This window comes from Stigmatopora argus, chromosome 14 (assembly GCF_051989625.1).
Source record: "Stigmatopora argus isolate UIUO_Sarg chromosome 14, RoL_Sarg_1.0, whole genome shotgun sequence".
Taxonomy (NCBI): Eukaryota; Metazoa; Chordata; class Actinopteri; order Syngnathiformes; family Syngnathidae; genus Stigmatopora; species Stigmatopora argus.
Genome location: NC_135400.1, coordinates 2,560,545 through 2,583,245, shown reverse-complemented (window position 1 = coordinate 2,583,245; position 22,701 = coordinate 2,560,545). Strand labels below are relative to the sequence as shown.

Below are 22,701 nucleotides of genomic sequence, written 5' to 3'. Positions count from 1 at the left end.
TCAGCAGGGGTGCAATGAACCAAACACAAGATTAAAATGTCCCAGTCTTCAAGGCCAAATAGGAAAAAAAATCCGATAGCGTCTCTGGTATTGTTCAGAGGGCCGGTCCAAATGTGCCAGCGGGCCGCATCCCCCCCCCAAAAAAATAAATAAATAAATAAAAATAAAAATAAAAAATAAAAATAAAAATATTCCGATAGCGTCTCTGGTATTGTTCAGAGGGCCGGTCCAAATGTGCCGGCGGGCCGTATCCGGCCCGCGGGCCGTAGTTTGGTGACCCCTGCTCTACATCATTGAATTCTCCACCATGATGTCTAGTTAATATCTGATGTTCCAATGTAACTTCATCATTAGTGTCGCATTTGATTCTGTACATGTCTTTCTCAGGTGAAAATTCAACTATAAGTAGCTGTGTTGGTTGCCAGTCAGTGAGAGTCAATGCTTCCTTTACCATTGTTCCCAGTTCTTTACAGCATGTTTTGCATGCAGCACTAGTGAAATGTGTGCAGCTGACAGGGGCATATGGAACCCATTTTTCAACTCAGTCAGTAAATCACTAATCGCAGCCATTCGGTAAATCACTAATCGCAGCCAGCCCCTGTTTGTCAATGTAGATGTATCTAAAACACAAATTGCAATTGTTACCAGCCAGCTCTTCAAAACCCAACTACTGATATCTGAGGTCACAGAACCGATCGTAAAACAAGGTGTAATGAGGGAGGCCAGGAGGTGGGAAGCATTAACAAGACTGATGTCAATTACTCCCCAGTAGATGTCAGCCATTGGTGTAACTGCAGAAGGTTCCATTTGGACAAAAGAGTATTTGCATTCATTTGCAAACATTGTCAATCCATCAGGGAAGGTTATTTGTAATCCTTCAAGCGTGTACAAAACAGAGATGTTACAATTAGACAGGATGTCTTTGCACAGCGAGTTGGCAGGGCATGTCTCTTGCATGCTTAAATTTCTGTAATCCAAGCTGTAAGGTCACAGGAGCTGAAAAAGCGACTGAGATGGGCTGGCCAGTCACCCACACCACGGAAATGGCCTTTTTTCGAGGAGGTGTTGGAAGCGGCAACATACAAGTAGAATGAGGCGCGCCAGTGTCCGTAAAGACCGAAGTCATTTACCATTAACTGACATCTAAACAAAAGGTTATGCTGTGGACTGCACCTCTTCCATTCGGGCCCCTCTAATGGAACAATCCAGGTGCTCGTGGTCCCCTGTTTTCATATTGTGGAACAGTTTCACATGGGGCACACTCGTGGTAAGGGACCACTTGATTCTGCTGTGGTTATCCTGTCTTATTTAAGTCGTAGGGCATGACAGTTGTTGGAATAATTCTTTCCATTACAGTCGCGGCAACATGGCGGATTGGAGCATGCGTGAGTAATATGTCCATATTGTAGACACTTGTAACATTGTAGGCGTCCTCTTTTGTGGGCGAAACACTCTTGCGTGCATGTGCCCCTCCCACTTCTACCCCCACTCCCTCTGCCCCTTTGCCTTTGGAACTCTAATTTAGCATTGGGGCTGGTTGCAGAAGATTGATAAACCTGAGGCAATTGGGTTTTTAACATTTTTCTTGGCATCTTTATCCTCTCTCTGGGTGACTCCCAAGTGAAGTTTGAGGAGTTTAATTTGCGTTTATACTTATATATTTCCTCAACCTCTACAACTTCCAGTATATTGTCGCATTTATTAATAAAAATATAATATTGTTAATGGCAGGTTATGAAATTGTATGTATGTATATATATATAAAATGTTCTTTTCGCATTTATATATATATATATATATATATATATAAATGTTAGTTCATTTTTAAGAAATGAACTAAATACAAATTAATTCGTTCCCACCCTCTGAAAAAAAACACCAAAAAAAAGGATAATACAATGGATTTTTTTTTATTGGTTGTAATTCACCATCTACTAACAGAGTAACAAATAACTAGTGGTTATGATGTTTAATAATAAAATGAGGCATTATTCAATACAATGCGTAGTTCGCGGATGGGAGGGAGCGAGGGAGAGAGGAGTGAATTAAAAGCAAGAGTGTGAGGTATAAACTTCCAAAGAGGTGCAGTATGTGTATATATATATATATATATATATATATATATATATATATATATATATATATATATATATATATATATATATATATATATACATATATATATATATATATACAGTGGTACCTCGTCATACGACCGTTCGTCATACGGAATGCTCGTCTTACGGGGGAAATTTCGATCGAATAATTCGCCCGTGATGCGGTCAAAGTTTCGTGATGCGACCAAGCCAGGTTGCCATGGCATTTTTTTTGGCATATCTTTCGTGTATAACAATATTTACGAGCACCGGATGAGCTATTCAGACCAGGAAACGCACAACGCGCATGCGCGGTGAAAAGAGGGCTTTCTGGGTAATGAAGTATACTCGTGCTCGCAAAAGTATCCCCGGTAGCAACTCTATCATAGGCGCCGTTCGAGGGGACGCGAACACAGATGCTACAAGCTAAAAGGAGCCGCTAGCCAGCGCCCCTGAAGCTCCCATGAGCAGCGGGGCGATCGCTGATAAAAGACTCTGCTCGTTGGCTGCTCATAAGAACATCGGGGGCACTGGCTCGCAACAGCATCCCCGGTAGCAACTCTATCATAGTCGCCGTTCGAGGGGATGCAAACACAGATGCTACAAGCTAAAAGGAGCCGCTAGCCAGCGCCCCTGAAGCTCCCATGAGCAGCGGGGCGATCGCTGATAAGACTGCTTGCTGCTCGTTGGCAAGTGGTCGTGCGTTCTCCGATTGTGAGGACATTTGTGTGCATCATTTTCGGAATATTTTGAAGGGAATAGTACGACAGCAAACAGCCCATCGATAGCGAACGTGAGGGTGGAGTGTTTGTTCTGTTTACGAGTGCGTTGTGTGGAGGAAAAAAAAAAACGAAGCCCCTCTCCCCTCGGCGAAATCCGGCCAATTTTAGTTAGATTAAACACTTTATTTCTATTAAACCACTCGTTATTTATTACTTTGTCAATATATGGCGAATTATAAGAAATAAAACATTTTTTTTCAATCCAATATCCTGTTTCTGGTGTTTTTTTCAGAGAGTTGGAACGAATTAAATTGTTTCCCATTCATTTCAATGGGAAACTTTACCTCGAGTTACGAGTAACTTGTCATACGAGCTCAGTCCCGGAACGGATTAAGCTCGTATCTCGAGGTACCACTGTATATATATATATATATATAAAGAGATAGAGATGAGAGATGGAGATTGGAGATGGAGATTGGAGATTGGAGATTGGAGATGGAGATGGAGATGGAGATGGAGATGGAGATGGAGATGAAAGAGGGAGGGAGGGATGGATGGATGGAGGGATGGATGGATGGAGGGATAGAGGGATAGAGGGATGGACGGAGGGACGGATGGAGGGACGGATGGAGGGACGGACGGAGGGACGGACGGAGGGACGGACGGAGGGACGGACGGACGGATGGACTATCTCTATCTCTATCTATCTCTATCTATCTCCTATCTATCTATCTCCTATCTATCTATCTCTATCTATCTCTCTCTATCTCTCTCTATCTATCTCTATCTATCTCTATCTATCTCTATCTATCTCTATCTATCTCTATCTATCTGTCAGGAGTGCCCTTTTGGCCCTCCTGGGTTGCCGTCGACACGTACCGGCTGTAGCCAATTCAATGATTAGTTTCGGTTCCTGTATTTAAGTAGGCGACGCGTCATCACACGTTGCCGGATCATCACTCCATCGTCCACTGTCGATGACCACCATTGACTGTTGTTAGCAGTTGCTAGCGGTTGCTAGCGGTCGTTATACTGCTGCCCTTCTGTTTGCCTCTGTCCGTATGCGCGCCGCATGCGGCCACGCTTGTTTCCACGTTTTGGTTGATGCATTAAAGGACTCGTTATCACGCTAATGCCTCGTCCTCTCCTGCCTCCTGCATTTGGGTCGACCTACTTCCACGATCGCGTCACACGACGCGGCGCGATCATAACAGAATGATCCGGCCATAATGGACCCAGCGGGAGGCTACCCACGCTCGAGCCGACACGCTCGTCGACGCCAGCCTCCCTCGGCCCCTTTGGAACGCCAAGTTTTTGTCCGTTGGGACACGGACTTTTCTGAAGGTGAGGACGACGGGGGGCTAATAGACTTAGAGGCTGGATATTGGGACTCCGACCTTTCTGAAGAGGAGGACGGCCAGCGGCTAGGTGAGCTGGATGCTGGAGATTCGGTCTGGGACGGCTATTTTCTTAGCCGATACGGAATCCGATACGCTCCAACTAAAGACGCTGAACGTTATGCCCCACTGGAGAAGGATCGCATTTTCCCCTCCGACTACTCAGACCTGGATTACCCCGCCCAGCATCTGCCAGGTCCGCGGGCCATCTACACAGGACCACCGCGTGGCGGCCGGCGGGGGGGCTCCGGTAGGAGTTTCGAACACCGCCCGTCTTGTTTTTTTGGGGAGGCGCAGCAGCGAGGTATTTCACCTGGTTGGCTGGCCAGCTACGATGGGCCAACACGTGGTGGTCGGCATGCTGTGACGCCCTCCCGGAGGCGGCGGCGAGCGCCACGTCGCAGGGAGAGGCAGAGGCAGGCCCTGGGCGCTCGAGCCCCTGATCAGGCTTCTCGGCCGACCACGCCGCTCCCAGCTCCTGGGCCGACCACGCCGCCGCCAGCTCCGCGGCCGACCACGCCGCCGCCAGCTCCGCGGCCGACCACGCCGCCGCCAGCTCCGCGGCCGACCACGCCGCCCCCAGCTCCGCGGCCGACCACGCCGCCCCCAGCTCCGCGGCCGACCACGCCGCCCCCAGCTCCGCGGCCGACCACGCCGCCCCCAGCTCCGCGGCCGACCACGCCGCCCCCAGCTCCGCGGCCGACCACGCCGCCCCCAGCTCCGCGGCCGACCACGCCGCCCCCAGCTCCGCGGCCGACCACGCCGCCCCCAGCTCCGCGGCCGACCACGCCGCCCCCAGCTCCGCGGCCGACCACGCCGCCCCCAGCTCCGCGGCCGACCACGCCGCCCCCAGCTCCGCGGCCGACCACGCCGCCCCCAGCTCCGCGGCCGACCACGCCGCCCCCAGCTCCGCGGCCGACCACGCCGCCCCCAGCTCCGCGGCCGACCACGCCGCCCCCAGCTCCGCGGCCGACCACGCCGCCCCCAGCTCCGCGGCCGACCACGCCGCCCCCAGCTCCGCGGCCGACCACGCCGCCCCCAGCTCCGCGGCCGACCACGCCGCCCCCAGCTCCGCGGCCGACCACGCCGCTCCCAGCTCCGCGGCCGACCACGCCGCTCCCAGCTCCGCAGATTCCCGTGCCCAAGCCACGCACAATACTCCCATTGCCTCCGGGGCCGCCAGTCGCACCCGTGCCGAAGCCACGCACAATACTCCCATTGCCTCCGGGGCCGCCAGTCGCACCCGTGCCGAAGCCACGAACCAGGCTTCCGGTCCCGGCGGGCCTGCCGAGCTCCGTTCTGCCGAGCTCCGTTCTGCCGAGCTCCGTTCTGCCGAGCTCCGTTCTGCCGAGCTCCGTTCGGCCGAGCTCCGTTCGGCCGAGCTCCGTTCGGCCGAGCTCCGTTTGGCCAATTTCCAGACTGATAAATTACATCCTTGCCGGTTTCGGCCGGCCCGGTTTCCGCCTCACCCCGGATGATTTCCTCGAGCCCAGCCCTCTCCCGCCCAGCCCTCTCCCGCCCAGCTCTCTCCCGCCCAGCTCTCTCCCGCCCAGCTCTCTCCCGCCCGGAAGTGGCGGCGACGCGCCGGAGCCCCTGGACGAGGGGTCCGGCGTAGGCGAGAGCGACTCTCCGGCGCCCCTGGACGAGGCGGCCGGCGAGGGAGAGGGGGACTCTCCGGCGCCCCTGGACGAGGCGGCCGGCGAGGGAGAGGGGGACTCTCCGGCGCCCCTGGACGAGGCGGCCGGCGAGGGAGAGGGGGACTCTCCGGCGCCCCTGGACGAGGCGGCCGGCGAGGGAGAGGGGGACTCTCCGGCGCCCCTGGACGAGGCGGCCGGCGAGGGAGAGGGGGACTCTCCGGCGCCCCTGGACGAGGCGGCCGGCGAGGGAGAGGGGGACTCTCCGGCGCCCCTGGACGAGGCGGCCGGCGAGGGAGAGGGGGACTCTCCGGCGCCCCTGGACGACGGGGCCGGCGAGGGAGAGGGGGACTCTCCGGCGCCCCTGGACGACGGGGCCGGCGAGGGAGAGAGGGACTCTCCGGCGCCCCTGGACGACGGGGCCGGCGAGGGAGAGAGGGACTCTCCGGCGCCCCTGGACGACGGGGCCGGCGAGGGAGAGAGGGACTCTCCGGCGCCCCTGGACGACGGGCCCGGCGAGGGAGAGAGGGACTCTCCGGCGCCCCTGCGCGAGGGGCCCGGCGAGGGAGAGAGGGACTCTCCGGCGCCCCTGCGCGAGGGGCCCGGCGAGGGAGAGAGGGACTCTCCGGCGCCCCTGCGCGAGGGGCCCGGCGACGGCGAGAATGACCCTCCTGCCCTCCCGACCGAGGGGCCCGGCGACGGCGAGAATGACCCTCCTGCCCTCCCGACCGAGGGGGCAGGCGACCCCCCGAACAGCCAGGGTAAGGTACCCGACGACCATGCTAAAGTTCCGTTGTCTGTTAAAGGCAGGGGGCTTGGCCAGCACCCAAAGCACCAGCAGGGAGGCCCGCAGGACCGGCTACTCCCATTCCTCTCCAAGCGCCGAGGTCTGCTGGAGAGGCCTCTCCTACGTCCCGTCACCGGCCGGCACGGACGCCCGCCGGACCGACCCTGCCCACGCCTCGTCATCGGCCGGCGCGGACGCCCGCCGGACCGACCATGCCCACGCCTCGTCATCGGCCGGCGCGGACGCCCGCCGGACCGACCATGCCCACGCCTCGTCATCGGCCGGCGCGGACGCCCGCCGGACCGACCATGCCCACGCCTCGTCATCGGCCGGCGCGGACGCCCGCCGGACCGACCACGTCTTCGCCTCGTCTCTGGCCGGCGCGGACGCCCGCCGAACCGGCCACTCTCCCGTTGCTTCACGGGCTGGCGCGGACGCCCGGCGGACCGGCCAACCTCTCGTTGCTTCACGGGCTGGCGCGGACGCCCCCCGGACCAAGTGTACAGTTCCCGCCCGCCCTCCCTGGCTGCTTTTCCGTTTTTCATGGACATTTGGCTTTGGGGCGTCTGGAATCCGTCCCTTAGGGGGGAGGTACTGTCAGGAGTGCCCTTTTGGCCCTCCTGGGTTGCCGTCGACACGTACCGGCTGTAGCCAATTCAATGATTAGTTTCGGTTCCTGTATTTAAGTAGGCGACGCGTCATCACACGTTGCCGGATCATCACTCCATCGTCCACTGTCGATGACCACCATTGACTGTTGTTAGCAGTTGCTAGCGGTTGCTAGCGGTCGTTATACTGCTGCCCTTCTGTTTGCCTCGGTCCGTATGCGCGCCGCATGCGGCCACGCTTGTTTCCACGTTTTGGTTGATGCATTAAAGGACTCGTTATCACGCTAATGCCTCGTCCTCTCCTGCCTCCTGCATTTGGGTCGACCTACTTCCACGATCGCGGCCGACCACGCCGCCCCCAGCTCCGCGGCCGACCACGCCGCCCCCAGCTCCGCGGCCGACCACGCCGCCCCCAGCTCCGCGGCCGACCACGCCGCCCCCAGCTCCGCGGCCGACCACGCCGCCCCCAGCTCCGCGGCCGACCACGCCGCCCCCAGCTCCGCGGCCGACCACGCCGCCCCCAGCTCCGCGGCCGACCACGCCGCCCCCAGCTCCGCGGCCGACCACGCCGCCCCCAGCTCCGCGGCCGACCACGCCGCCCCCAGCTCCGCGGCCGACCACGCCGCCCCCAGCTCCGCGGCCGACCACGCCGCCCCCAGCTCCGCGGCCGACCACGCCGCCCCCAGCTCCGCGGCCGACCACGCCGCCCCCAGCTCCGCGGCCGACCACGCCGCCCCCAGCTCCGCGGCCGACCACGCCGCCCCCAGCTCCGCGGCCGACCACGCCGCTCCCAGCTCCGCGGCCGACCACGCCGCTCCCAGCTCCGCAGATTCCCGTGCCCAAGCCACGCACAATACTCCCATTGCCTCCGGGGCCGCCAGTCGCACCCGTGCCGAAGCCACGCACAATACTCCCATTGCCTCCGGGGCCGCCAGTCGCACCCGTGCCGAAGCCACGAACCAGGCTTCCGGTCCCGGCGGGCCTGCCGAGCTCCGTTCTGCCGAGCTCCGTTCTGCCGAGCTCCGTTCTGCCGAGCTCCGTTCTGCCGAGCTCCGTTCTGCCGAGCTCCGTTCGGCCGAGCTCCGTTCGGCCGAGCTCCGTTCGGCCGAGCTCCGTTTGGCCAATTTCCAGACTGATAAATTACATCCTTGCCGGTTTCGGCCGGCCCGGTTTCCGCCTCACCCCGGATGATTTCCTCGAGCCCAGCCCTCTCCCGCCCAGCCCTCTCCCGCCCAGCTCTCTCCCGCCCAGCTCTCTCCCGCCCAGCTCTCTCCCGCCCGGAAGTGGCGGCGACGCGCCGGAGCCCCTGGACGAGGGGTCCGGCGTAGGCGAGAGCGACTCTCCGGCGCCCCTGGACGAGGCGGCCGGCGAGGGAGAGGGGGACTCTCCGGCGCCCCTGGACGAGGCGGCCGGCGAGGGAGAGGGGGACTCTCCGGCGCCCCTGGACGAGGCGGCCGGCGAGGGAGAGGGGGACTCTCCGGCGCCCCTGGACGAGGCGGCCGGCGAGGGAGAGGGGGACTCTCCGGCGCCCCTGGACGAGGCGGCCGGCGAGGGAGAGGGGGACTCTCCGGCGCCCCTGGACGAGGCGGCCGGCGAGGGAGAGGGGGACTCTCCGGCGCCCCTGGACGAGGCGGCCGGCGAGGGAGAGGGGGACTCTCCGGCGCCCCTGGACGACGGGGCCGGCGAGGGAGAGAGGGACTCTCCGGCGCCCCTGGACGACGGGGCCGGCGAGGGAGAGAGGGACTCTCCGGCGCCCCTGGACGACGGGGCCGGCGAGGGAGAGAGGGACTCTCCGGCGCCCCTGGACGACGGGGCCGGCGAGGGAGAGAGGGACTCTCCGGCGCCCCTGGACGACGGGCCCGGCGAGGGAGAGAGGGACTCTCCGGCGCCCCTGCGCGAGGGGCCCGGCGAGGGAGAGAGGGACTCTCCGGCGCCCCTGCGCGAGGGGCCCGGCGACGGCGAGAATGACCCTCCTGCCCTCCCGACCGAGGGGCCCGGCGACGGCGAGAATGACCCTCCTGCCCTCCCGACCGAGGGGGCAGGCGACCCCCCGAACAGCCAGGGTAAGGTACCCGACGACCATGCTAAAGTTCCGTTGTCTGTTAAAGGCAGGGGGCTTGGCCAGCACCCAAAGCACCAGCAGGGAGGCCCGCAGGACCGGCTACTCCCATTCCTCTCCAAGCGCCGAGGTCTGCTGGAGAGGCCTCTCCTACGTCCCGTCACCGGCCGGCACGGACGCCCGCCGGACCGACCCTGCCCACGCCTCGTCATCGGCCGGCGCGGACGCCCGCCGGACCGACCATGCCCACGCCTCGTCATCGGCCGGCGCGGACGCCCGCCGGACCGACCATGCCCACGCCTCGTCATCGGCCGGCGCGGACGCCCGCCGGACCGACCATGCCCACGCCTCGTCATCGGCCGGCGCGGACGCCCGCCGGACCGACCACGTCTTCGCCTCGTCTCTGGCCGGCGCGGACGCCCGCCGAACCGGCCACTCTCCCGTTGCTTCACGGGCTGGCGCGGACGCCCGGCGGACCGGCCAACCTCTCGTTGCTTCACGGGCTGGCGCGGACGCCCCCCGGACCAAGTGTACAGTTCCCGCCCGCCCTCCCTGGCTGCTTTTCCGTTTTTCATGGACATTTGGCTTTGGGGCGTCTGGAATCCGTCCCTTAGGGGGGAGGTACTGTCAGGAGTGCCCTTTTGGCCCTCCTGGGTTGCCGTCGACACGTACCGGCTGTAGCCAATTCAATGATTAGTTTCGGTTCCTGTATTTAAGTAGGCGACGCGTCATCACACGTTGCCGGATCATCACTCCATCGTCCACTGTCGATGACCACCATTGACTGTTGTTAGCAGTTGCTAGCGGTTGCTAGCGGTCGTTATACTGCTGCCCTTCTGTTTGCCTCGGTCCGTATGCGCGCCGCATGCGGCCACGCTTGTTTCCACGTTTTGGTTGATGCATTAAAGGACTCGTTATCACGCTAATGCCTCGTCCTCTCCTGCCTCCTGCATTTGGGTCGACCTACTTCCACGATCGCGTCACACGACGCGGCGCGATCATAACACTATCTCTATCTATCTCTATCTATCTCTATCTATCTCTATCTATCTCTATCTATCTCTCTCTCTCTCTATCTCTCTATCTCTCTCTATCTCTCTCTATCTCTCTCTATCTCTCTCTATCTCTCTCTATCTCTCTCTATCTCTCTCTATCTCTCTCTATCTCTCTCTATCTCTCTCTATCTCTCTCTATCTATCTCTATCTATCTCTATCTCTCTCTATCTCTCTCTATCTCTCTCCTCTATCTCTCTCCTCTATCTCTCTCCTCTATCTCTCTCCTCTATCTCTCTCCTCTATCTCTCTCCTCTATCTCTCTCCTCTATCTCTCTCCTCTATCTCTCTCCTCTATCTCTCTCCTCTATCTCTCTCCTCTATCTCTCTCCTCTATCTCTCTCCTCTATCTCTCTCCTCTATCTCTCTCCTCTATCTCTCTCCTCTATCTCTCTCTCTATCTCTATCTCTATCTCTATCTCTATCTCTATCTCTATCTCTATCTCTATCTCTATCTCTCTCTATCTCTCTCTATCTCTCTCTATCTCTCTCTATCTCTATCTATCTCTCTCTATCTCTCTCTATCTATCTCTATCTATCTCTATCTATCTCTATCTATCTCTATCTATCCCATCTATCCCATCTATCCCATCTATCCCATCCGCACGCACCCGCGCACCCGCGCACGCACGCACCCGCGCACGCACGCACCCACGCACCCACGCACCCACGCACCCACGCACGCACGCACGCACGCACCCACGCACCCACGCACGCACGCACCCACGCACCCACGCACGCACATACACGCACGCACATACACCCACGCACGCACATACACCCACGCACGCACATACACCCACGCACGCACATACACGCACGCACATACACGCACGCACATACACGCACGCACATACACGCACGCACATACACGCACGCACATACACGCACGCACATACACGCACGCACATACACGCACGCACATACACACACGCACCCACGCACCCACGCACCCACGCACGCACGCACGTACACACACGTACACACACACGTACACACACACATATACACACATACACATACACACACACACACACACACACATACACACACACATACACACACACACGTACACACACACACACACACACACATACACACATACACACACACACACATACACACACACATACACACATACACACACACACATACACACATTCACACATTCACACATACACACATACACACATACACACATACACACATACACACATACACACATACACACATACACACATACACACATACACACGTACACACGTACACACGTACACACGTACACACATACACACACATACACACACATACACACACATACACACATACACACATACACACATACACACATACACACATACACACATACACACATACACACATACACACATACACACATACTGCACTTCTTTGGAAGTTTATACCTCACACTCTTGCTTTTAATTCACTCCTCTCCCTCGCTCCCTCCCATCCGCGAACTCCGCATTGTATTGAATAATGCCTCATTTTATTATTAAACACCATAACCACTAGTTATTTGTTACTCTGTTAGTAGATGGTGAATTACAACCAATAAAAAAAAATCCATTGTATTATCCTTTTTTTTTGGTGTTTTTTTCAGAGGTTGGTAACGAATTAATTTGTATTTAGTTCATTTCTATGGGAAACGTTGATTTGCGATATGAGCAAATGAACATACGCGCTCAGTCCAGGAACGCATTACGCTCGTATCTCAAGGTATGACTGTATTCTTGTCAGCCGGCCATTTAAATGATTGGCTTTCATCATACCGAAGCCATGCTTGGAACTATTCGATGCATCTTAACCCGGTAGTGCCCAGAAATGAAATTGTATAAAGGGCCATGGCAATAGAACCGTTTCCTGTTTTCTTTGATATCGCAACGCAGGCTCGCATGTGCACGTGCACATGCACTGTTTGTCGTGTGTCGCTTCGTCGCGCTTGTTCCATAGGAGGTGTACGCTTGTAGAGGCTGTAATATTCGATAGGGAGGGAATGTTTTCCGAGCTAACGTGAAGTATACTCAATGATGACGGAGTATGTTCACGTGACGCGCGGAGGTGCGAGTCGGAGCTCCAAACTTTGGTGACAAGTGTAGTGTGAGCGACACACTTGCGCGACAAAACGAGCACGGACTGGACGCACCGCCTAAAAATGAACTCCTTGGTGAATTGTGCTATTTTTATTTTTATCTTGGTCTCCCTTCTTTTGAATATAATTTTTATTAGCATTTACTGTAGCAGGGCACCTAAATGTTCTTCTCAGCCAGCTCATCCTCTGAAAGGCAAACACGACGTGCGCAGCTGTGTGTTTGCGGATCTCACTCTAGATGAGTATTTGCAGGTCCAGCAGTACATGCTCAATCGGGAGGAGTTAAATATATCAACCAGGCAGCTTACAAAGCCATCCGAAAACTTTTTGTTTTTAATAGACCTTTCCCTGCCCAGGAAAAGGGAGGTATTGTCTTACTTGGACGGAATCGGTTCCAAGCCGGTGCGCGAAGCCACTGTGGTTGTCTTCTATGGTTCCAGGGGCCACATTAAAGAGTATGTGGTGGGGCCTTTACCAAATCCTACTTATCACAAGGATATCACGCTGAAGAAGTACAAAGTAGAGCTGCCTCTACACGCACGGACGGTTACCATGGGGGAGCATGATTTGTTGTTTAAATTTATGTGGCAAGAAGTGTTTTCTAAAATGCCAAAGCTCATGAATGAGAGCTTCGGTGCGACTCAGCTGTTGCTCCCATTTGAGCAAATGCCACGTGGAGTGCAATCAGGGGAAAGGAAAACGTGGGTCTCCTTTTTCAGAGACTTAAGTAGCCTGTACATCCACCCGGTAGGTTTCGAGGTTCTCATCAACCATATGAGCGTTAATGAATCCAAATGGAGAGTGGAGAAACTTTATTACAATGGTCAATATTTTGACACCGTGGAGGAACTAAAACGGAAATATGACGAAGGCTCTGTGAAAAGAATAATGTACAAGGAGAGAGTGGATTATGGATCTCTGAAACCCAAGCAAAAGCCACTGCAGCCGAGCCCGCTACAGTTCTACACACAGGGTAAACGCTTCAGCGTCAGCGGTAACCACGTACTCTACTTGGACTGGGGCTTTTCTTTTGGCTTAAATTCTCTTACTGGCATGCGAGTGTTCGACGTGTGTTTTAAGGGAGAGAGGATTGCATATGAGTTGAGTGTACAGGAAGCCCTATCAGTGTATGGGTCAGTAACACCCGGTATGATTGTCAAGTTTTTGGACTCGAGTGTTGGAATCGGCCGTTACGCACATGAACTGGTCCGTGGCACCGATTGCCCCCATGAAGCCACTTATGTTGACACATACCGCTACATCGACGTTACATTACCTGTCAGATTCAGGAATTCAATTTGTATATTCGAGCACAACTTTGGTCAGCCTCTGCGGAGGCACTTCTCTGATTCTTTCACACATAATTATGGGGGAATGGTAAACAGCGCTTTGGTGTTCAGGACTATCACTGACATAGAAAATTATGATTATATGTGGGATTTCATCTTCTATCAAAGCGGAGCTGTGGAAGCCAAGGTGCACGCCACAGGCTACATCTCGTCATCTTATCTGGTGGACAGAAGTTTGAAATACGGCCACCAGGTGGCAAAAAATGTCCTGGGGAACATCCACACACACTTCATAAACTTCAAAGTGGATTTGGACGTGTTGGGTAAGTCAGAAGTTGTATTTTATGGAAAACAAAAAAGTAATCTGAATAGGTTAATTAACTTGCGTTTTATGTTCTTTTCACATTTCATGAAGAATTGAGTGCCTGAATTATCAGGCATTATGTTATCAAATACAAATTCAAGACATATTACTCTGCTGAGATACAAATAATGTTTTTTGCCATTTCGTTTTGAATAATATGCCCAGGTGAAGACCTGAAGTATTATTATATTTGTCTCAATGATGAAAGAAAAGTAAAACACTGATAGTCAGTCATGCCTCGCTTTGAGCAACAACAACAACAAAAATGATCAGTTATTGCAGTAAATGGATGCTATAAATATGTTTTACATTTACTCTTAAGAGTAAGATACTATACAAAATGTTTCTACGTCTGCATGGTTAAAGATAAACTGGATTTTTACAATCCTGTAAAAGCAACGTTACCTTACCGACCAAACCGAATCAACCATTTTACCTGTACCGTGGTACCGCTACTTAAGAAATTAATTGATTCCAAAACTTGTTTTGAAATTTGGATTTTAAAGTAACATTTCACATTGAATAGGCATGCCGTATTTACTCGCATATAAGCCGCTTTTGTCGGACAAAAAATAATGACTGAATCTAGGGTACACCTTATATGCGCATAAAAACTCGACATGCACGAAACTGCAAGTTGACGCCACCATGGCACGATGACGTCACGATGCATTGGCGCCGTGACATCACGACGCAATGGCGTCGTGGCATCATGACGCAAGCGAATGTGGCCGATATGGTCATTTATTTAAAAAAAAAAAGAAAAGATAGACAGATAAAACGCTAAACTAAATTTATATTGACGTCCATGAATGAAATTCAAGAAAAGAAAACGTACGTACCTTGCATAAAACATGAAAAAAACTCACGTTCCCGTCACTGCTCGCTCGGGGCACAGCCATCTTACCTCGGTCCCGGGGCAGTCGTCTTACCTCGGGCGCTGCCGTCTAAACCTAGTTGAACGTGCTCTGACTGGTCAGACCCGAGTAGCCTTGATCTTGAAATAAAACAAAATTCCACTTTGATTTTTTTAGTTTTATTTCTTGTTCGAACTATTGGAGTAATATGAACCATCGAAATAATTGAGATATTTTGACATTAGAAGCAATATGGCTGCCACAACATCTTAAACTTCTGATAAGAAAATTGAAATTTCTGTAATTAGAAAGCCTCAGGTTCTTATCAAGATAGACTTATTTGTTTTTACAAATTGAATAATTTGATATTTTGCATTTACAAAGACAGGCATATTAACTTCCTTATGATATTGACCCAATAATGTGCTTTTGATTCACATGGTATCTCAGAAATACCACTTGTGATGATTTTTCCTAAGATTTTTCCTTTAAAGTAACACATTTGTACTCCCTATTAAAACCATCAAAATGGAGGTGAAAATTGTGAATCATTAGGGTGGCAAATACATGAGAAATTGTAAAATTCAAAATTTTTAAGGAACTTTTAAGGGTGCCGCTCCCTCTCTCTCTCTCCCCCTCCCTCTCTATCTCCCTCCCCCCTCTCTCTCCCCCCCTCCATCTCCCTCCCCCCTCTCTCTCCCCCCCTCCCTCTCTCTCTCCCCTCCCCCCCTTCTCTCCCCTCCCTCTCTCTCTCCCCCCCCTCTCTCTCTCCCCTCCCTCCCTCCCTCCCTCTCTCTCTCTCCCTCTCTCTCCCCCTCACCCTCTCTCTCTCTCCCCTCCCTCTCTCGCTCTCTCTCCTCCCTCTTTCTCTCCCCCTCCCTCTCCCCCTCCCTCCCTCCCTCACTCTCTCTCCCTCTCTCCCCCTCCCTCCCTCCCTCTCTCTCTCTCTCTCTCTCTCTCTCTCTCTCTCTCTCATGTAACTCATATGAACCGGAAAGAAAAACAACAACATAAATATTCATTATTCATTCATTTTCTAAATCGCTTATCCTCACAATGGTCGTGGTGGGTGCTGGAGCCTATCCCAGCAAACTACGGGCAGCAGGTGTGGGACAGCCTGAATTGGTTGCCAGCCCATCGCAGGGCAGGAGGGGACAGACCGACCTGGAATCAAACTCATGACGCCAGAATTGTGAGGCCAACACGCTAACCACTCGCCCACCGGGCCGTCCAAGTTGGTCCAACAATATAATAAATATAATATACAGTAGGGCGGCCCGGCGGCTGAGTGGTTAGCGCGTCGGCTTCACAGTGGGGGTCCTGGGTTGAAATCCAGGTCGGTGCACATGTGTGGAGTTTGCATGTTCTCCCCGGGTCTTCTTGGTTTTTCTACAGGTACTCCGGATTCTTTCCACATTCCAAAGACATGCATGCTAGGCTGATTGGACACTCTAAATTGCCTCGAGGTGTGAGTGTGAGCGTGAATGGTTGTTTGTGTCCTTGTTCCCTGTGATTGGCTGTCCAATAATTCAGGGTGTCCCCCGCCTCTGGCCCGAAGGCATCTGGGATAGTCTCCAGCACTCCCCCGTGACCCTAGTGAGGATAAAGCGGTTCAGAAAATGAAATGAGATGAGATGAGAAAATACAATAATACCTTGAGATATGAGCTTAATGCGTTCTTGGACCAAGCCCGTATCTCACATCAACTTTTCCCATAGAACTGAACACCAAAAACAGGATATTACATTCGAAAAACAGATTTTTATTGGTTGTAATTCACCATCGACTAACAGAGTAACAAATAACTATTGAGTGGTTATACTAAAATGAAATATTACAGTGTTCCCTTAATTATCGCGAATTCACTTTTTTGCGATTTTTTGCTGCTATTAAAAAATGGCGGTGAAAATAGTGGTGAAAGGTCAGAGGTCAGGACATCGCTTTATCTCTCAGCGCCGAAGAAGCTATCTATAGTAAAGGGTGAATGGCTGCTCCAAACATCATTTTTACATTGCCTAGATTGCATGTTGCCATTTTCTCTTTTGTTACAAGTGACTTTTGCATATTTTATTTCAGTCGCCGTTGAAAATGCATCCTAAATATTGACGTTCCTTGATATGCTAAATGAGTAGCCTGCAATTGCAAAGGTGAGGCCTTTAACCCCAAGTACACCATGCCTACCGTCAAGCACGGTGGTGGTAATATTATGCTGTGGGGCTGTTTGCTGCCAATGGAACTGGTGCTTTACAGAGAGTAAATGGGATAATGAAGAAGGAGGATTACCTTCAAATTCTTCAAGATAACCTAAAGTCATCGGCCCGAAGATTGGGTCTTGGGCGCAGTTAGGTGTTCCAACAGGACAATGACCCCAAACACATCAAAAGTGGTAATGGAATGGCTAAATCAGGCTAGAATTAAGGTTTTCGAATGGCCTTCCCAAAGTCCTGACTTAAACCTATTACGAGACAAAATAGGGTCCATTACGGTTTCAGTGGCATTGGCCTCCAAAATGAACTGTAGTAAAGGGTCTAGATCAGGGGTCTCAAACTCAATTTACCTGGGGGCCGCTAGAGGCCGAGTCTGGGTGAGACTGGGCCGCATCAGGATTTCCACAAGAAAAGCGCTGATAAAACATTCCAACGTTATCAAATATCTTTATTTTTTAACAAGAAATAATGAATTAAATAAATTAACTTAAAGATGAATAAAAAATCAATCAATCAGTAGTACAAATATAAAATAATAATAATAATGAGCAAACAGTAGATATACATTGGCTGGTTAAGTAGAGAAAATGAATTATTTTTATTCCGTTTCAAATGTCTGTATTAACAGCTCTTTAACCTTTAACTTTCTGAACTTGAATGGAACATTGAACATGAAATATTCTGAACACGGCTTCTCTTACCTACTCCTTGCTGCTAGAGACCTGGCAGTGCTTCTTCTCACATAGCTGAGTCACATTTGGCTTGAGGGAGGAAGCAGTGGAGACCCTCAGTAGAGCTTGAAGATGCTCATCAGTAAGTCTGGACCTGTACTTGGACTTATTGAAGTTCAAGGTGGAGAAGAGCTTCTCACACAAGTATGTGCTCACAAAAAGGCACATGGTCCGCTTGAACCACTGAATATACACTGAAACATTGTGCTTTCTCACACAGTTGATCATAAATGTCACTTGACAGGTGAGAAATGCGCTCTGCCACGGTGTTGGCAGAAAGGCTGATGTGGTTGAACAGACTTTTCTTTTCTGGACAGACAATATGTGCAGCCTGTAATATGCACTTTTTGATAAATTCACCTTCTGTGAATGGCTTTCCTGCTTTAGCAATCAACTCACAAACGGCGTAGCTAGCTTCGACTGCTGCATTACTGTCTTTGGTAGCCTTCTTGAAGAAATCCTGTTGCCTCAGAAGACATGTTTTAAGACTGGCAACCTGGTTGGCTCTCTCATTTCCCTGGTATTTTTCGTGCTCCTCAGCATGTCTTGTTGTATAATGACATTTCAAATTGTATTCCTTGTGCACCGCAACTTTTTCAGTGCAAATGAGACACGTTGGGTGCCCCTGTGTTCAACAAAGAAATATTGCACTCCCCACTTTTCTTGAAACTGTCTGTGCTCATCACCGACCTTTCTCTTCATGCCAGGCTTTGAAAGAGACATCTCTGGGGCTCTGTAATATGTTTTTCCACTTGGAATGAGTCTCGGGTTGATCTTTCACGTTCAGTCGCTCGGGTTTGTGGTGCATGCGCACTTTCGCTCTCCGTTTCTCCGTTTCACTCACGGAGATGGCTACACTAACACAGGCTGGATCACGGATCATAGCGCCTCATTCAGTTCTATGCTGAGAGCAGCGGAGGAGTGTGCGCGCCGAGCGGAGTGATCGGCTTCACGGCTTCTCCTCCGCCCAGCTGATTGGAGGAATGAATGAGTGAGTGAGCGAGGCACTGGACAGCCCGGCCGATGTCCCGCCCTCCAGAGCCGTATACCTCACCGTGATTGGTTCATTCAGCTCCGAACACAACAAGTGTCATTCATATCAATCTTGCGGGCCGCACGAACATTAATCTTTCATATTAAGACGGGGGCCGCAGTTGGCCCGCGGGCCGCGAGTTTGAGACCCCTGGTCTAGATGCATAAGTACAGTAGTTAGTCAGTGCAGAATGGTATACGCGTGGCGGAGCTTGCTCGCCAATACGAGTGGTGTATACTACTTACCGTTGGCAAGTGGTCGTGCGTTATCCTATTGTGAGGACCATAGTGTGCATCATTTTCGCAATATTTTTAAGGGAAGACAAAAAATGTAACCCTCGACAGGTTCCTTTTAAAAACTACAGCTGAACGTCAGGGGGGAGGCGGGACAAATAGAGACAACCCGGGAGAAGAAAGGTATAAAATTTAAAACTAAATTAGAATTAAGTTTAGTGTAAGGTTGGATTAAATTGATTTTTGAGTGTCTGTATCGTAATCCAAGTTCATTTAAATTTCTTTATGTTATGTTACGAGCGCATTGCCGTGCAAAAAGTATCTCTCTCTCTCTCTCTGTCTGTCTATGTCCCTCTCTCTGCCCTCCGCGAAATCCATCTAATTTTAGTACTATTAAACATCATAACCACTAGTTATTTGTTACTCTGTTAATAGATGGCGAATTAGAACAAATACAAATGTTTTTCCATTCCAATATCCTGTTTTTATGTGATTTTTCAGAGGGGTGGAACGAATTAATTTGTTTTTCGTTCATTTCTATGGGAAACGTTGATTTGAGATATGAGTAAATCGACATACGAGCTCAGTGCCTGACTGCATTAAACTTGTATCTCAAGGTACTACTATATATACCTTTACGATTACCTCCCTTTGTGCTTGGGAGATGGTGAATAAAGGGAAGGGCCTCTCCTGGAAGGCAGTTGGTGGTGCAGTTGTAGGGGCGGCGAGGGGGAAGTGACACTGTGCAGTCCTTGCTGAAAACCTGACCAATGTCATGGTAGGAATCCGGCCCACAAGGAGGTTTATTTTATCAATACCCGGTCAGGAAAAGACAGCACTAAAGCAGATCAAAGCAGAGGCCCTAACATGCATATGCATTAAGAAAGTTCAGAGCCTGATTTTTACGGACTTAATATTTTACATTTATTTGATATATTTTTGTCCAGGTGTGAACAATGTGTTCCAGACCAAAGATATGGAGTTTGTAAATGTAACATTACCATGGATGCCTGATAACTATACTATGATTCCCCAGCTGGTTGAGAGGCAACTTAAGACAGAACAGGTAAACCTTTATCTTCTCATGTCATTTTCTGAACCACTTTATCCTCACTAGGGTCCCGGGGGATGCTGGATCCTAACCCAGTTGACTTCGGGACAGAGGCGGGGGACACCCTGAATTGGTGGTCAGCCAATCACAGGGCACAAGAAGACAAACCACCATCCACGCCCACACTCATACCTTGGGGCAATTTAGAGTGTCAAATTAGCCTATCATGCATGTCTTTAGAAAGTGGGAGGAAACCGGAGTACCTGGAGAAAACCCACGCAGGCCCGGGGAGAACATGCAATCTCCACACAGGTGGACTGACCTGGATTCGAACCCAGGTCCCCCACTGTGAGGCCGACGCGTTAACCACTCAGCCGTCGGGCCACCAACTTTATTTTCATAAATGAATTCAATTATTTTCATGTTATAAAAAAAAAAATGTTAGCAACAGCCCTTATACATTTCTTGGACACTTTCAGTGTTGATAAATGTTGCATATGTGTTAAATAATATTATTCCCACACTCAGAAATCATTTCCAGAAATCCTCTACTTTGCCAAATGTTTCATTCATTCATTTTCTGAACCACTTATCATCAAAAGGGTGCGTGGATGCTGGAGCATATCCCAGATAACTCCAGTAATCCCTCGCATATCGTGGTTAATGTAGACTGCGATAATCTTGCCTCTTCCTTGCACCTCCCTCAATAGAAGCCTTTCGCTTTTCACCAACCATAATGAATAATGGATGCACGAGATATTTAATGATAAAAATGAAAAAGGTTCTTTGCGCACTGGAGATACGTTCACGCACTTCCGCATTGCAACGAAGTGGGCAGAAGAAGGTAGATGCAGGCTGAGCTGAGCTCTCACAGCGCCAGGCGTCGGTATTAGCGGCGGAAAGAAGTACTACTCGGAAAAAGGTGCGCAATACAAAATCGAACTTACGAACATTTTTCGACATAAACGCAATTTGCAGACCTGTTCGTATGTACCGTTGTTCGTAACTCGAATGTTCGTAAGTAGGGGAGCGTCTGTAGTTAGTTTGGCTTTGCAAATTATCTAGCGATGAAAGTGAGTGTGATTGGTTTGTACCGAGCCAAGTGGCTGGCAATGAGTTCAGGGTGTAGTCAGCTGGGATAGTCTTCAGCATCATCCGCCCTTGTGAGGATAAGAAGTGCAGAAAATTAATCCATACGTGTTTTCTGGACGAACTTTTATAGGAGGCAGCTCTCCGTCATGGTACAAAAATTCCTCGCTACCTCCACATTGCAAGCAAAAAAAACAACGCTTGGGGCCATCAGCGTTCCTATAGACTCCAAGTTATGAGCTTCAATGGAGACCACCTCCCAGAAAGTGAGCCAGATGAGAAAGCGATGTCCTGGGCCCGGTAAGAAAAAACTATTACTTGTTTTTTTTCTTCTAGGTTAAAAAACATGAAGCAAGCAAACTAAAGTGTTAGCCCAGTAAAATCAGAAATGTTCTGGCAATATAAAAATCTGAATTTTCTTGACAAAATTGATACATCCCATTGTTCCAATGTCTGCCTCAAATTGATACGATTTGATTCGAGGGCCTTCAATGCTATATGTATATGATGGACACATTAAACTTAAAGGTGTTTAAAAAGTCGATTCTGCAATATAACATTGCACGATTCCCGTATTGATTCACAATCCTGCTCAATCAACCATTACATGTGTGTTTTTGGTTGAAATAAGCAATAGCTGACTCCACTTCTACTTATATCCACTAGTCGGCAGCAGTAAGCTGTCGTGCCCTGTGATGATGCACAAGGTTGCTGTGTTCAATATGGCATGGAATTTGCAACAACAGGTTCTGAAGATTGATGACAACATGGTCATAGCAATCGAATACGGCAATCGTCTTGACAGTTTCATGTCCTTGTACAAAAGCGTATTTGTACAAAAAAAACAGCGGTGACAACTCCCCATCAACTTATGCGCCAAAAACCTCTCGCAAAAGCTCCTCCTGAAAAGCTCCCCTACTGCGCCTCCTGTAGATTCCATTGATCATGCAATGCCTCTCGAAACTGACGAACAGGACTTGGGCAGTACAGTACTTAAAGTATTTACATTTTCTTAAATATATGGTTTCTCGTAACTCGAGGGGAAGTTTCCCATTGAAATGAATGGGAAACAAATTAATTTGTTCCAACTCTCTGAAAAAAACACCAAAAACAGAATATTGGATTGAAAAAAATGTTTTATTTCTTATAATTCGCCATATATTGACAAAGTAATAAATAACGAGTGGTTTAATAGAAATAAAGTGTTTAATCTAACTAAAATTGGGCGGATTTCGCCGAGGGGAGAGGGGCACAAAAGGGGCGGGGGGGCTTCGTTTTTTTTTTCTCCACACAACGCACTCGTAAACGGAACAAACACTCCACCCTCACGTTCGCTATCGATGGGCTGTTTGCTGTCGTACTAATCCCTTCAAGATATTCC

The 22,701-nt window shown here is 51.4% G+C and overlaps 1 protein-coding gene across 8 annotated transcripts in view; it reads left to right on the top strand.

The window, feature by feature from the left end:
• The window catches only part of LOC144088570 (amine oxidase [copper-containing] 3-like), a 132,797-nt gene that overhangs the window by 83,691 nt on the left and 26,405 nt on the right, over nucleotides 1-22,701 (top strand). For 3 of the 8 annotated variants that reach the window (XM_077619053.1, XM_077619056.1, XM_077619052.1), the window contains exons 1-3: nucleotides 12,438-14,078; nucleotides 20,128-20,246; nucleotides 21,454-21,620. In XM_077619053.1, coding sequence (XP_077475179.1) covers nucleotides 12,530-14,078; nucleotides 20,128-20,246; nucleotides 21,454-21,620 — 1,835 coding nt within the window. In that variant the 5' untranslated portion in view covers nucleotides 12,438-12,529. Of the gene's footprint in view, nucleotides 1-1,272; nucleotides 1,386-12,437; nucleotides 14,079-20,127; nucleotides 20,247-21,453; nucleotides 21,621-22,701 lie in introns of those variants that run through there. The other 5 variants (XM_077619057.1, XM_077619061.1, XM_077619060.1 and 2 more) reach the window with 3 other exon arrangements.